The sequence below is a fragment of the Vombatus ursinus genome, unplaced genomic scaffold (genome assembly GCF_900497805.2).
Source record: "Vombatus ursinus unplaced genomic scaffold, bare-nosed wombat genome assembly UNPS02012179.1, whole genome shotgun sequence".
In the NCBI taxonomy this organism is placed as follows: domain Eukaryota; kingdom Metazoa; phylum Chordata; class Mammalia; order Diprotodontia; family Vombatidae; genus Vombatus; species Vombatus ursinus.
The window spans coordinates 11937409-11953283 of NW_020951957.1; the positions used below are offsets into that span (position 1 = coordinate 11937409).

At 35.4% G+C, this 15875-nt stretch overlaps 1 protein-coding gene across 4 annotated transcripts in view; it reads left to right on the forward strand.

Annotated features, from left to right (window-relative positions):
- SCLT1 (sodium channel and clathrin linker 1) overlaps positions 1-15875 on the forward strand; it is a 256899-nt gene that overhangs the window by 69847 nt on the left and 171177 nt on the right. For all 4 annotated transcript variants that reach the window (XM_027857572.1, XM_027857573.1, XM_027857576.1 and 1 more), the window contains 2 exons: positions 2641-2763; positions 6491-6556. In XM_027857572.1, coding sequence (XP_027713373.1) covers positions 2641-2763; positions 6491-6556 — 189 coding nt within the window. The remainder of the gene's footprint in view (positions 1-2640; positions 2764-6490; positions 6557-15875) is intronic.

Sequence of the window (15875 nt, forward strand, 5' to 3'; positions counted from 1 at the left end):
CCCTGCCTGAAAACAACAACAACAAAAACAATCTTCAAAGCCCATACAACTATTCTTTGGAAGTTGAAATTTCAAAATGTATTTTAGTTTACAGTGATATATTTTAAAACTTTTAACATGTATTTAGACATCTCTGAATTTTTAAAAAATGTATAATTTGTAGTCAGTATTTATTCTCATTTCATTAAAAAAAGTCTAATTGACAAATCTTGCTTGGATAAACATTTAGAAAGACTTAATATTTAAAATTCATGGAAAGAAATGAACATACTCAGATATTCAGGTGATAGCCTTGGTATTTTCTTCACCTGAGATCATAAGAAAATTTAAGGAAACTATATAATTTGATTCTCAAAGTAATGTACCAAGTAACATTTCTTTTTGATCGACTTGTGCACGGGGCAAAATACAAACACTTTAGATTCTATGATTCAAATTGCCTGAATTACATTACAAAATATTAGAATATTGGAGGTTTCTAGACCACTAACACTATACAGTAAGTTGTATAGCCTTATTATAATAGTTTTAAAGCCTACATTCCTATAATTTGAGTTTTGAAATTTGTTTTGAAGTGAGTAATCCACATTAACAAAAAAGAAAACCTTGGTTTGTAGGAATGTTTGCAAGAGTCTTTTCTGCACCTGTAAAACTTCATTCTTCATTAACAGTAAAACAGTGTTGATAAAGAGAACAGGTCAGAAAAGTATTGTAGAGAAATGACATAATGAACGAGAATCTAAGCTTTGAGTATTCAATTCTTGTAGAATATAAAAGTAGGCTGATGGATAGATTAAGATTTTATTACAGACTTAAATCAAAAAGAGAATTTCAATCAATCTCTCTCTCTCCCCCTCCTCCTCCTCCTCCTTCTCTCCATCCTCCTCCTCCCCATCCTCCTCCTCCCCCTCTTCCTCCTCCTCCTCACAATTTACTATGGTTTGTTCAGTATTACATGTATCTGCTTTGTGACTGCAGGTACAGGATTATGTTCAAACTATTAGGAACTTGATTTTCTATAGTTCATCATCTACATTTACTTAATACTAACTTTTGAATATTTTGTTCATGTGTACAAAGATCTTATGAAGATCCTTTTTGTGTGTCTATTCATTTGTAACTATGCTGGGTGCCTGAAGGATCTTTTTTGCCATTCCCTGTAATTGTAACAGTTTTTTCTGTAATTATGTGCATAAGTTCCAGTGCCCCACCCCCACTCCAAGTACATTCTTTCCTAGGTACAATCTATCCATAGACTGTACTGAGAAATGCCATTACTATTACTTTAGTTGGCAAAATGTACTTTTTTTTAAAGTTGCAGTTCAATATAGCAGTTCCCTCCTTTTTTATTTACAAAACAAATATCTTTTTTTGTGGAAATAAACTTTCTTAGACTAAAATTCCCATTCTATTTCTCAAATTTTATGAATTCAAAGAACAAGATAGATAACTTAAACTGAATACCAAGCACTGACTCTCCTGTGTCTGTTTTTTCCCTTTACAGTCCAGTGGTTAAAAGGCAACACTTAATTTAATATGCTTTTTACACCACACGTGCTCCACTTGAATCTTGTTACTGGGCTAATAGAACAGAAATAAACAAATAATATGGGGTTTGTGGGACTCTTCCAAAGGAAGCTCTTAAAAAATATGCACCATATTGTAATGACTGCTAAATGGGACACTTTTTTTGACTGAAAATTTAAAAGAAACTATAGCTATCTACTTTTATTTCCTTTTCCCTTCTTCCTGATCTTTCCTTTTCCCCCTCAACATCCCTCCCTCCCTCTTTCTTCCTTCTTCCTTTCCTCTTTTCCTTCTTTCCTTCTCCTATCTGTCTGTCTGCTCTGATTCTGTCTCTGTGTCACTGCCTCTCTCTCCTTCCTTTCCACCCCCCTTCTCTCTACTTAGGGAGCGTACAACCTACTTTTTTTTTTTCAGCATTATACATATTCTATTTTATGATTGCAAGAGGAGTGGTCATGTTTACTTTTTACAGAACTATCTTTTCCATAATTCACCATTTTCAATTTTGGGGCTTAGATAATAGAAACTTACATTTCTCCTCACCTTTTTGCTCATTTTAAAGTAAATGCTAATATTTTAACTTCCTTGAAGAGCTATTTAAAGGAGCTACTAGGCTGCTGAGTCTGTCCTAGAGGGGTTTTCCCTGCCACACCCCATGTAAAATGTTCATCACATTTTTATAGTGTCTTATGTTATAACAAAACAGAGAGTATTATTTCAGCATTCTCTTGGAGGCAGGATTTGGGTGCCAAAGTGGCAACTTATAAGTTGAGATTTGAAAAGACTAAGCAGACACTCCTCTTATAGTACTTTTTAATATTTTAATATTTTACATATTTGAGGAGGATAGCTACTGGCCTAAAACTATGCCTGGTTTCATTGAAGAATGATAATTTCAGCTGTGGGGATCTTAGTTCAATATATTTCATAATTCTGTAGTTCAGTGGATTAATGATATTATCCAATAAAATACTAAAACCTTTTACAATTAAGAGATTTAGAAGTTTTATTTATTCTTATTTTAAAGAAAATGCTGTCATGCAGAAGGCTTCATCTGTACTGTCCTATGACCAGTTAATATAATTAAAATAGTAATACCTTTTTTTTTAATAGGAGAAAAACCAGGCTGTGGAACTCTGGCAGACAGTTTCACAGGAGTTAGACAGACTACAGAAACTCTATCAAGATCATATGACTGATACCCAAATTTATGTACTTGAAAGACAAAAACAGAAGGTAATTTTCATTTTTGTCCTTATGATATCAGAAAGTAGTTGTATTTTCAGTTTTAATTTTGGAAAAAATGACTAATTAAAATTAAACATCTGTTCCTCTCTTTAAAGTTATATGTCTTCCAAACTCTCCTGTTCATGTTAAAGTTACCTCTATGCTTCTAGGTACCTAAGGTCATAACTTAGGGTCTTGCCTCTTCTTCTTTCCTTTTCACGTATATACAGTAAATTGCCAAGTCTTCTCAATTCTATCTTTACAATGTCTCTCACATCTGTTCCTTTCTCTTCATTCACATAGCTCCTAGTTCTGGCCCTTACCATGTCCTACCTATACTATTGTTGTAATCTCCTCATAGATTTCCTTGCATCTAGCCTCCCTCTTCTCTAATCCATCTTCTATACAGTGTTCCACATTGATAATACTGAAACACAGATCTGACTATTTTCAGTAGATCCCTATTCCTTCTAGACTAAAATACAAACTATTCAGCATGGTATTTAAAACGCTCTACTGTCTGGCTTCCTAACTATTCCTCTACATCGTATTCCATTTTCTGTTCCTTTGCACTGATGAGCCCTCCATGGCTAGAATACATTTTTTCCTCACTTATGCTTGATTCCTTCAAAGCATAACTCAGGTTTCAACCCCCACACAATGTTTTTCAGTGCATGTGTCTGAATATTCTGTGTACATAATATCTTCTGTCTATGCTTTATTTCCTCCTCCTCCTCCCTATGTTGGAATGTTGCTGTAAAACTAGTACTACATGTGAGTTCAGTTCCGCCCCTGGGGATCCCAGACCTCTAGCCTAAAGTCTCAATTACTACCACTTCCTCCTCCAGTTGCCTAATGTTTGGAAAGGAAGCATTTTTACCAGTGTCACACTTCATTATTATAGAACCCTGGAGAATGGAATGTTAACAGATTCACACCTCCTGTTTATCCCTAATGATGAAAGGAACTTTACCCTGCTATTTTTCCAGATGAGGTCTTAAATTTTAAGCATAATATTTTACATTGGTGGTGGTGGACCTGGAGTCAGAAAAAACCTCAGTTCAAATCCTGCCTCAGACACCTGGCTATGTTGTGACCCTGGGCAAATCACTTCATCTCTGCCTGCCTCAGTTTCCTTATCTGTAAGATGGGGATAATAATAGCACCTAACTCCCAGGGCTGTTATTAAACAAATATTAAATAATGAGATATTTGTAAAGTGTTTTGTAAACCTTAAAGTGCTATATAAATGTTATTGATCATCATTAGTCATCATCATTATTGTTACATTTAATCTTAGTTTGACAAGCTATTGTAGCTTGTCAAGATTTTTTTTATTCTGAATTGTCATCTAGGATATCATCTCTTTTAGCACTGTCATTTGAAAATCTGACAGAATGTTTCTGATATGTTCATTCTCATTGTTAACAAATAAAGAGTAAGATAGGACCAAATGAAAAACAAAAATAATTAACTTGTTTTAAAATTGTGAAGCATTTAAGCATTAATCCCCCTGAAAAGTGTTTTTTTCATCTGGGTGGAGAGTTCTTAATTTTTTTTTAACTGAAGTCAGAGATAATAACGATAACAATTTTGATAGTCTCTAGAACAGGTTGTCCAGTCTTGGTCAGGATACATTTCTTTTTTTGTTTGTTTGTCGGGTTTTGTTTTAATATTATGTTTTTTCCAATTACATGTAAAAACAATTTTTGACCTTCATTTCTTACAAGTTTGAATAATACTTTCTTTCCTATCTTCCTTCCCCCTCCCCTCCTTGAGAAGGCAAACAATTTGATAAAAGTTATATGTGTGCAATAATGCAAAACATTTCCATATCAGTCAAGTTGTAAAAGAAAACACAGACAAAAAAAAAAGAAAAAAGAAAGTAAAAAAAAAACCCAGTATGTTTCTATCTGCCTTCAGATCCTATCAGTTCTTTCTATGGAAATGTATAGCATTTTTCATCATAGATCCTTATGAATTGTCTTGGATCACTGTATTGCTGAGAATAGCTAAGTAACTCACAGTTGATAATTGTATAATATTTCCATTACTGCAATATTCTCCTGGTTCTGCTCACTTCACTTTGCATCAGTTCATGTAAGTCCTTCCTGGTTTTTATGAAACTGTCTCCCTTATTATTTCTTTTGTTTGTTTGTTTTCGTTTTTGTTTTTGTTTTTTTTTAGTGAGGCAGTTGGGGTTAAGTGACTTGCCCACAGTCACACAGCTAGGAAATACTTTGTGTCTGAGGCCAGATTTGAACTCGGGTCCTTCTGGCTGCAGGGCCGGTGCTCTATCCACTGTGCCATCTAGCTGCCCTCCCTTATTATTTCTTATAGGACAATACTATTCCATCACAAAAATATACCAAAACTTGTTCAGCCATTCTGCAATTGATGGGTATCTCTTCAATTTCCAATTCTTCGTTACCAGAGAAAGAGATGCTGTAAATATTTTTGTACATTCTGAGTCCTTTTTTCATTTTCTTTTTCTTTGATCTCTTTGGGATACTGTCCTAGAGGTGGTATTGCTGCATCAAAGGATATGCAGTTTTATAGCCCTTTGGACATAGTTCCAAATTGCTCTCCAGAATGGTTGAATCAGTTCACAACTCCACCAACAGTACATTAGTGTCCCAGTTTTCCCACATTCCCCTCCAACATTTGTCATTTTCCATTTCTATCTTATTAGCCATTCTGATAGGTGTGAAGTGGTACCTCAGAGTTATTTTAATTTATATTTCTCCAATCAATAGTGATTTAGTTTTCAATATGATTATAAATAGCTTTGATTTCTTCATTTGAAAACTGTCTGTTCATATCTTTTGACCATTTATCAATTGGGGAATGACTTGTATTCTTATAAATTTGACTGAGTTCTGTATGTTTGAGAGATGAGGCCTCTATCAGAGAAACTTGCTGTAAATTTTTTTCCCTTTTTTATTATATTAATATACATTTGTGGAATAAAACAAGCATTTCCATAACATAGTACAATAAAAAAGATGATTGTACATGAAAGTGCAAATCTGCCATGCACAACTTGCTATTTCTTTCAAATATAAAACAAAATTATCATGTAAATTTCTTCTCTTTTTCCTCTCTTCCTTCTGTCCCCACTCTAGACATGGCTACCATTAGACACCAATAGGTGTGTGTATATGTGTGTGTGTGTGTGTGTGTGTGTGTATAATATGTATGTATATGTGTAAAATTATTTTATACCTACTTCTGTTTTTCAGTTCTTTCTCTGTATGCAGATAGCATTTTTCTTCATATGTCATTTATAGTTAATTTGTGTATTTACAATAGTCAAAATAACTTACTCAAAGTCATTCTTAAAACAATATTGCTATTAATAATTAAATTTTTGAAAATTATTGAAAATAAATTTTTTCCCCAAGTTTTCAAGCAGGATACATTTCACACATCTATCTGCAAATAGATAAATTTCTACAAAGATGTAGGTTACTATTTATGGGCCCTAAAACTTAAATACATTAGTTTTTATTTACATTGGTCCTTTAGTCTATTAAAATGGTTCTTTGTTTTTAGCTTCTTCGACCCATCTGCTACAGTATCTTAATAGTATTTAATGTGTGAAGAAGTAAGGGGAGAAAATTTGAGCCTTTAACATAGTATTTGCTTGTTTTGCATTCTTTTAGCTTTTATGTGAATGTTAAACTTGTTTTGGTCAGTAATCAGACATTTAGTGTGATTTACATTTCTATTTTAGGATCAGCTGACTAACTTTAAGCAACTGACACAACAACTTCATGTAGCTAATGAGAACATAGAAATGGTAAGTGAAAATATCTACTGAAGATAGAGAGAAACCAAAAAATTACCATAGAAAGAAATTGTCATTAAAATAGATCTCTATTAATATCTTTTGTTATTATATTTCCTACGTTTCACACTGCATCTGTCCCTATCGCTTCTTCCCGAGAGCAATCTCTAATAATAAACAAAAAAAAAAGAGGAAAAAGGGAAAAAAAAAAACCAGAAGAACCAACTAGCACACTGAAAAAGCTTATGTCATGTGTAGTGTTACATACCCATGGAATTGCCTTCCCTTCCCCCTCTTTTATCAAAGTTTGGGGAGCTGTATTTTCATATCTCTTCTTTGGGGCCAAATTTGATCTTTATCTTGCAACATTCACTATCACTTGTTCTGTGGTTGTTATTCTTTCCACTGATGTAATAATTTTTGTAGTACTACGTCATTTATAGTATTTTTCTGGATGTGCTTACTTCACTTTGTATTAGCTCATATAAGTCTTTCCATGCTTCTGTGAATTCAATATGTTTATTATTTCTCATGACACATTAATATTCTGTTACATTCATGTGCCATAATTTGTTTAGACATTCCCTAATCAATGGGCATCTACTTTGTTTTCTGGTTTGCTGTCACAAAGAGTGCTCAGCTTATAAATATTTTGGTATATGTAAAGCCATTTTGTTAATGACTTCCTTGGGGAGAAAATAGCATTTGTTAATATTTTGTCAAAGGAACTAATTTGAAAAAGAAATTTGTTAACAATCTTAATATGAATCACAATTTCTTTCTCTTTTGTTTTCAGTAGAATGGTTCAAATATTGAGTGCCAGAAATATATGTGTGTGTTTATGCATATGTATTATGTATATATTTCTGAAAGCAATTGTTGAATAATCAAATTAAATATTTAGTTATCTGAAAATGCTCTTTTATTACTCCCTGAGCCTCCCTAAGAAAATACTACAGAACAGTTCCTTTTCTCTGATATTCATTCATTCAGTATGTATGTATGCAATAATATGCCAGGTGCTGTATTAGGTACTTGGGATACATAGACCAAATATGAAAAATTCCTGCTGTCAAAGAGCTGACATTTTCTGAAGTCAGTCAGATATTTGTTGATCTACAATATTAATGAGTGGAATTTACATACTGTTTCAGGTTTTAGAGTGCTTTACATACATTATCTAACTTGAGCCTCACAACAACATTGTGAGATTGCCCTAAGTTTGGTGCAGCTAAATTGCTGAGGAGTCTTTTTCTCTGAAATAATTATTCTTAGTACTCTAGTTCTCTGCTGACTTTTACAATTCTACCTTCCTTCTTATCCCTCCACTTCCTTTCCTTTTACCCCCTGAAACTCTTTTCCATCTCTTTCTTCTTTTTTCACTTTAGCTTCTTTGAAGTTATTAATTAGAATTTTATTTTTAATCTCATTGTTGAGTAGAAGGATTATGACATCAAAAGAAGTTCTCTCTTTTTCCTTTCTTCATTCTTGTTCAGTTCAAAATTACTTCTCTTTTTTGCTGATATTCGATGAACAAATCATTGTTCCAAAGTAGAATTGTGACATCAGAAGTAAGTCAGCCAGTTCTTTTTTAATACTTTACTTTTTTTCTTTCTCCTCTAATCATTTAAAATTATTTTTTTTCTGTTTTTATGCTTGTTACAAAACAGACTTCTAATTCTTGTGCCTACTTAGATACAAAATGAGTACCTTAATGTCTTCAAACTCTCATAAGTGTTAATTTCATTTTTACTCCTAATATTTTGGCCATTTTATTCCTTGCTAACTGCTCACCAGTAGGATATTGGGAAAAATGAAAGGGCAAATTTAAATCAGGCTAACAGAGAATAATGGCTCAGATGAGTTTTAATTATCAGTGGATTCATTAACTCCTTTTATCCCTACTCCCATTATAATTTTGAAGTTATTGTTGACCCTAGGTTATATTTATAGTTATAGAAAATTCAGTCATACAGAATTTTACATAAGTATTTGAAGAAATAAATCTGGTTATCATTTCATCATTTTTCTAAACAGTCAGTTTGCCTGTTTAAATGTAGCTCTGTACATGTTTCGAGACATGTGCTGGGGCAGCTGGGTGGCACAACGGATAGGGTATGACCAGGTGTGAGAATGTTCATCATAAGGGCAGCTAGGTGGTGCAGTGGATAGAGCACCAGCCCTGAAGTCAGAAGGACCTGAGTTCAAATCCAGCCTCAGACCAAACACTTGACACTTATTAACTGTGTGACCCTGGGCAAGTCACTTAACCCCAGTTGCAAAAAAAAAAAAAAAGACATGTACCAAAACTGTCTCTGCTTTCTATAGATTTTTCCTACATCAGCACATGTAGGTAAATATCCTTATAAAAGTATCGGAATTAGTTTAATATTCTTTTTCTTGGGTATGTGCCTCATATTGCTTTCCTATCTAACTATATATGCTTACCTACCTTATAGGACAACTGTGATATAATGTATTAGAATCACTTTACATTTTTGTTGACATAGAAAAGTGTAAAACAGTATTAAAATTATCCAGAGGAAAACAATAGTATATGTTACTAAGAAAATAATTTCTAATGGAATAATCCTTTTAACATGGGAGTGATAATTTAAGATAAAGATAATTTAAGTTATCAAAGCTATTCGTTCTAGTTTCATATGTTAGGAAGATCTGAATTGTATTGTATTCTTTCTTAATGTAATGGTTCATCTGTTTTATGGGGAGTGGACCTGTGATTTCATTAGTATAGAAAATTCCAAGTCCACCAATGTAGGTCAGCACCTTTTTTCTAACTGATAGGTTTAAGGAGTTTCCTAGAGCAGAGATATCAAGCACATTGCAGCTGGCAATACTCTCAAATAGAGTTTAAACCAGATTAAAATGTAATTGGGAAATATGTAACAAAATAAATAAAAACGTAGTAGAACATAGATAATACAAACATGTAGTTTTCTAAATCAATATGTGGCCCACAGACATCCTTATGTATGGCTTAGTGGCCCCTCTACTAAAAATAAAAGATAGAAGGGTCAAGAGATAATGTGGAGAGAGCCAGCTTTAGAATCAGGAATAACTAGCATCAAGTCTTGCTTCTGACATAGTCTAGCTATGTTTTCTCCACCCTCTTCCCTCCACTCATACCATAGTCACCTTAGTTTAGGCCCTTATGACATTTTGTCTGGACTGTTACAGTGACCTCTCCATCTGTCCTACACACAGATACCAAATCGATGTTCCTCAAGTCACTGACCTGCACAAGAAGCTTCAATGGTGGGGCAGCTAGATGGTGCAGTGAATAGAGTATCAGCCCTGGAGTCAGGAGGACCTGAGTTCAAATGCGGCCTCAGACACTTGACATCTACTAGCTGTGTGACCCTGGGCAGGTCACTTAACCCCTATTGCCTCACCAAAAAAAAAAAAAAAAGCTTCAGTGGTTTCTTGTGATCTCTAGGATTAAATGTAAATGCTTCTGTTTGGAATTTAAAGCCCTTCACAACCTGTCTCAAACCTCATTTCCTTCATCCTCATTCTGTATCCTGACTGGCCTCATTGCTGTTCCATGGACACAGCATTCTGTCTTCCCATCATGCCTTCATTGCTGCCTCTGAGTGCCTCTGAGAACCTCTCACTTCTTTGGAGCTGAAGTTAAGCACCATTTCCTTTAAAATGACTTTCCTGATTGGCTCAGTTCTTCATTTCCTCCCCTCCCCTGCCCATTACTCTATTTGTTTGGTATATATCTTATATTTAATTACCACCATGTAATGTCCCTCGATGGAATGTAAGGTCTTTGAAAGCAAGAACTGTTTCATTTTAGCCTTTCTGTCCCCAGTGCCCAGCACAATCTCTGGCTTATAAGGTTTAGTAAGTTCTTGTTGATTGATTTTTATTGCTGAACAAATGTTTAATTGATTGATTATGTGACCATGAGCACTTTGTGGTACAGGTATTTCTCTAGGACTGTAATCTACAGATAGCATATCTGCATGTGTGGAAACTGTTTCCTCATGCTTAATATCACAGGTCTACACTTAAAAAAAAACCATTGTGATTTATCGATAGGCTGAACTAGAAGTTGGGTGTATTCTTCACCCTCATAGTCTTAGTATTATAGTATTTTTACAGCTTTAAATAAACATAAACATCCAATATAACCCCTCCATTTAACACATGAGTAAACTCAACTTTTTGCCAAATTAAAGAAGCAGTAAATTGTAAAGCTGGGATTTGAATCCTGGTTTTCTGGTTCTGACTCTAGTATTCCTTTACTATGGCACTCTGTTTTTATAAGTTATATATAAATTGCCAGTCTTCAATGGATGAGTGAATTTCCACACTTGGATTTCCTCAGACCCATAAAATCATAAATCTGAACTTCTCTCTCTATTTAGTCTATCAGTCAATAAGCATTTGTTGAGCACCCATTATGTTCCAGCCACTATGCTAAGTGCTGGGGATACAAAGAATGGCAAAAGACAGTCCCTGACTACAAGAAATGAACAATCTAATCTAATTCCATCGGCTCCCCACCCCATCCCCCCACCCCCAAAAAGGATCAATGAATGAATGAAGCATTTATTAAGTGTTTATTAAGCATTTACTATATACAAAGCACTAAGGATACATTTCTCACCCTGCTGCACACCTCTGGACTTCATCATCCCCCAGGAACTTCATCATCCTATAAGATTACATCAACCCTGGAACTCACACTTCATCAGCTCTCCCTGCCTCCAGAGCCCCTCCCTCCTTCTGATTGGAGAGGGTGTTAGGTTGAAAGAAGAGAGATCTTCCTAGACCCTCTATTCAAGGAGGGTATCCAGGCCAACCGTCTCTTCATTTCCCTCCTGGCTGCACTAGTCTGGACTTCATCATGCTCTCTTGCTGGATATCCTCTCCCGCCACCCTCCTTTTCATCTTCCTTTTATGTGTTGTCTTCTCCCTCTTAGATTTTGAACTTCTTGATTGTAGAAGCTGTCTTTTGCCTTTCTTTGTATCCTCAGCATTTAGCAAAGTGCCTGGCATGTAGTAGGTGTTTAATAAATATTTACTGACTGAAATAGAGAAGCAAGACAGTCTTTGCTCTCAAGGAACTCGTATGTGGGAGAAAACACATATTGAAGGTTTCAGCTACAAATAAGTAGAAAAAGTACTATGGTCCTTAGGGTACAGTGACAAAGCAGATAATAATGCTTCTTTAATGCTATTTCCACTGATAAAATCATACCAGTTTGTGATGTTGAACTATTTGACAATGACAAAAACTTTGGTGGTAAGAACTTTCCTTTCTCAGTTTTCAGTAGCTGTAGCTATTGTAACTGCAGGAGCTGTTCCCAGGCTGCATCTCCACAGGTGTTTTATCTCAGGATGATGTAAAGGCACTAGACTGAAAGCAATACTATTTCCAAAGCTCTTACATTCAGGGTCCTGAGCTGTCTCTATCAAGGTCTGAGGGAAGATGGTGGTCAAGATGGTGGCATTGTTTTGATTTGCCTGACACATGCTACTTTCCCTGTCTCCTGTAGGGTGCCTCACTGCTTCAGCTAGATGTCTTACCTGCCTTTTGTATGTGGCAGTTGGTTGATAGTTGGTGGGATGGAGTGTTTAGGGGAAAAGATAATGAATTCATTTGTGGACATGTAGAGTTTAAGATATATGGGACATGCAGTTATAAATACTAGACTGGTGGTCAAGAGGGAGGTTAGGTTTGGTTAAACAGATTTAAGAATCCATGGGAGTTGATGAGATCACAAAGCAAAAGAGTGGTAAGAGAAAAGGGTCCAAGACAGAACCACGGTTAGAAGGAGCTAACTTCTCTACAGTTGTTTCTCTGGATGTTGCTATGAGGATAGAAAATGACTGAATATCAAGTATCAAAAAGAGTTAGAAATTACTAGAGAAAGAAAAGAATAATGATATAATCATTGAAAACAATGGAAAACTGGCAAAAAAACTTTTGTAGTTGGTGTGTCAATCAGTAAATGTTTATTAAGTCTCTACTTTGTGCTTGACACTATGCTAAGGGCTGGGGATACAAAGAAAGGAAGACAGTCCTTGCTCTCAAGGAACTTACAATCTAAAAGGGGAAAAACATGTAAACAGTTATGTGTAAACAAGCTATATACAGGATAAATAGGAAAAATTCAGAAGTGGAAAAGTGCTAGAATCAAGAGGTATTGGGAAAGCCTTCCTATAGAAGGTGGGATTTTAGCTGAAATTTGAAGGAAGCCAGGCAACTATGAAGGTGGTGATGAAGAGGGAGAACATTCCATGCATGGAGGAACAGTCAGTGAAAATGCCTAGAGTTGGGAGATGGAGGGTCTTACTTGAGGAACCACAAGAGGTCCAGTATCACTTGATCAAGGAATACAGGTAGGGAGTGCAAGGTATAAAAAGACTGCAAAATTGGGGGGGTGGGAGGCTAGGTTCTGAAGAGCTTTTAGCTCCAAATAGAGGAATTTACATTTGCTGCTGGAGTTTACTGATTATGGGGGTGATATGGTCTCACCTACCTGCGCTTTAAGAAAATATTAAATTTTAAATTAAATCTTAAATTAAAATCATTTTGGTGACTGAGCGAAAGATGGACTGGAGTGGAAGATGGACTGGGGGGAGACTTGTGGCCCACAGACCAACTGGCAAGTCTATTTCAGTAGTCTAAGCATGAGGAGATGAGGACCTGCAGCAGAGTGGTATTGGTATTAGAAGAAAAAAAGGAATGTATTTGAGAGATGTTGTAAAGGTGGAATCTTGAAGCCTTGGCAATAGATTGGATATAGAGAGGTGAGAGGTAGTGAGGAGTGTAGAATAATATCGAGGTTGTAATCATGGGGGGAACTAGGAGTATAGTGGTGCCCTCAACAGAAATAGGGACATTTGGAAAGCTGGAGGTTTTAGGAGGAAAGATGAGTTCAGTCTTAGACATGTTGAGTTTATGTCTACTGGACATCCAGTTTGAGATATCTAAAAGACAATGGGAAGTCAGCAGAGAGGTTAGGGCTGGATAAGAAGATTTGAGAATCATCAATGTGTGTGTGTGCGTGTGTGTGTATGTGTATAGATGTGTATAGATGTGTATAAATATACACACACACATATATATACATATTTTTCAAAAAACAAAGCCAGACTTCTATTGGATAAAGGATATTGGTTGAATAAGACCAGATTTAGAAATTACATGTTTTTTACCGAATGTGATTAGAGGGACAGATCTGTATCTTCTGGTTTGTAAAAACTTCCTGAGATCCTTAAATATGTTTTTTTTCTGATTATATGAGTAAATCTATTAGATAATTGATAAATTCATTAAATGAACACTTTCATTTCATAGATATGTAATAAATTGATAAGGATGCAATAAGCAAATTAGGAAATTTCTGTCACCAATTTATATTAATAATGTGTAAGAAATAAAACGTTTTTAGCTGAATGCTAGGTAAAAATACAGGAATATATTTAAATATTTACTATTGGACTTTATGCATCAATAATTTAGGACACTTACCATCCCGTTTCATAATGACATGCTGGTATAAAATTCATTCCTTATTTTAGTAATGCTTATCTGTCTGAAATCAGTTGAGTTGTATTGAAGTTTTTTGTATTGTGCCAGGTGCTTTAGAATACAAAGGGAATATAAGATGTGATCCCCACAAAGGACTTACAATCTAGTTGGAAAAACAAAATCTTTACAGTAAACAATGAACAGATAAGACATTATATAATTTACATATGAGGAAGCACAAGACTGTTAAGTGATGTATCCAAGGTCACTCCAGAGCCTCTTTTCGCCGGACTGCAATGTTAGTAATACTGCCTTGAGCCCATAACAACAGTTCAGGCAATTAAGAATGTTTTCCCGGAGGAGAAAAGACCTAGGAGTGGGGGGGGGGGGGGGGGGGGGGGGGCAGATGGGACATAGTGACTATTAAATATTTGTTGGGCTGTTATTTGGAAGGGGAATCAGATTTGTTCTGCTTGTTCCCTGAGGGCAAAACTAAAGGTGGTGGGTAGGAGTTGCAAAAAGGAAGGTTTCATTTTTGATATAAGGAAAAACTTATTAACAGAACTGTCCAAAAGTAGAACAGACTTTCTCAGAATGCAGCTGTATTATCACTTGTTGGATATGTTGTAGTGGGGATACCCTTCAGGTATGGATTAGACTAGAGAGCTCCTCAAATCCTTTCTGATTCTAAAATTCTATGATTCTGTAGTGAAGTGCTAAATAATACAGTACAGTATTAGAAAATAGAATATTGAGGCTAAGGCCTTAATTATGTGCTACAAAAAAGTCTAAGTGGAATTAGAAAAGAAAGAGATCAATTTGGGCAAATGTCATCAGAGAAGAGCATCACAGGGAAATCATGGAATTTGTAATTAGAAGGAACATTAGATCATCCAAGTTCACAACTTAGATGTCATCCTTCACTCCTCACTCTCACTCCATGTCCATTCTGTTATCAAGTTCTATTGATTCAACCTTCCCAATATCTCTTGGATATACTCCTTTCTGTCCTCTGGCACTGACATCACCCTGGTTCAGGTTCTTATTACGCATACCTGGATTATTGCAGTAGACATCTTATTGGTCTCTGCTTTAAGTCTTATTTCACACCAGTCCTTTCAACTATTTTCCTTACATGCAATTCTATATTCTGTTCTGGAAATCTTCTTCATCAACCCCTAATTTTTACTATATGCCCTGGCTACTACCTCAATTCATTTATATCTCCAACATGACCTCTCAATCCATACTACATCCTACTGTCAGACTAATCTAATTTACAAGCTTTAGACTTGTAAGTCTGAACTTCTTAGACTTACATCTTCAACTTCTGACAGGACATCTCCACCTAGATGTTACAGTGGCACTTCAAATTCCACAGGTCCTAAACTGAACTTATTATCATATTACCTTCTCTTCCTTCTGACTTCGCTATTTTTTTCAGTGAATCTACCATTTACTTGGTATCCCACATTAGTAAACTGAGTTATTTTTAGCTTTTCCTTTCCATCTTTATCTTTTATTGATCATTTCACTCATTCTGCATTCTAGTCAACTGGACCACTCTTTTCCTTCCAAGCTTATCCTCTATCTCCTACTTTTTTGGCTAGAATTTCATAGAATTCTAGGTAGGATCATAGGTCTAGAACTGGAAGGGACCAAAGAGGCCATCTAGTCTCACTCTTTAATTTAGAGATGAGGAAGCTAGGGCCTGGGAAGGTAAAAATGTCTTGCTCAAGGTCACAGAAGTAATAAATTGCCAGAGATAGGATTTGAACCCAGATTCTCTGATTCCAGGGTCAGTGCTCTTTTCATTGC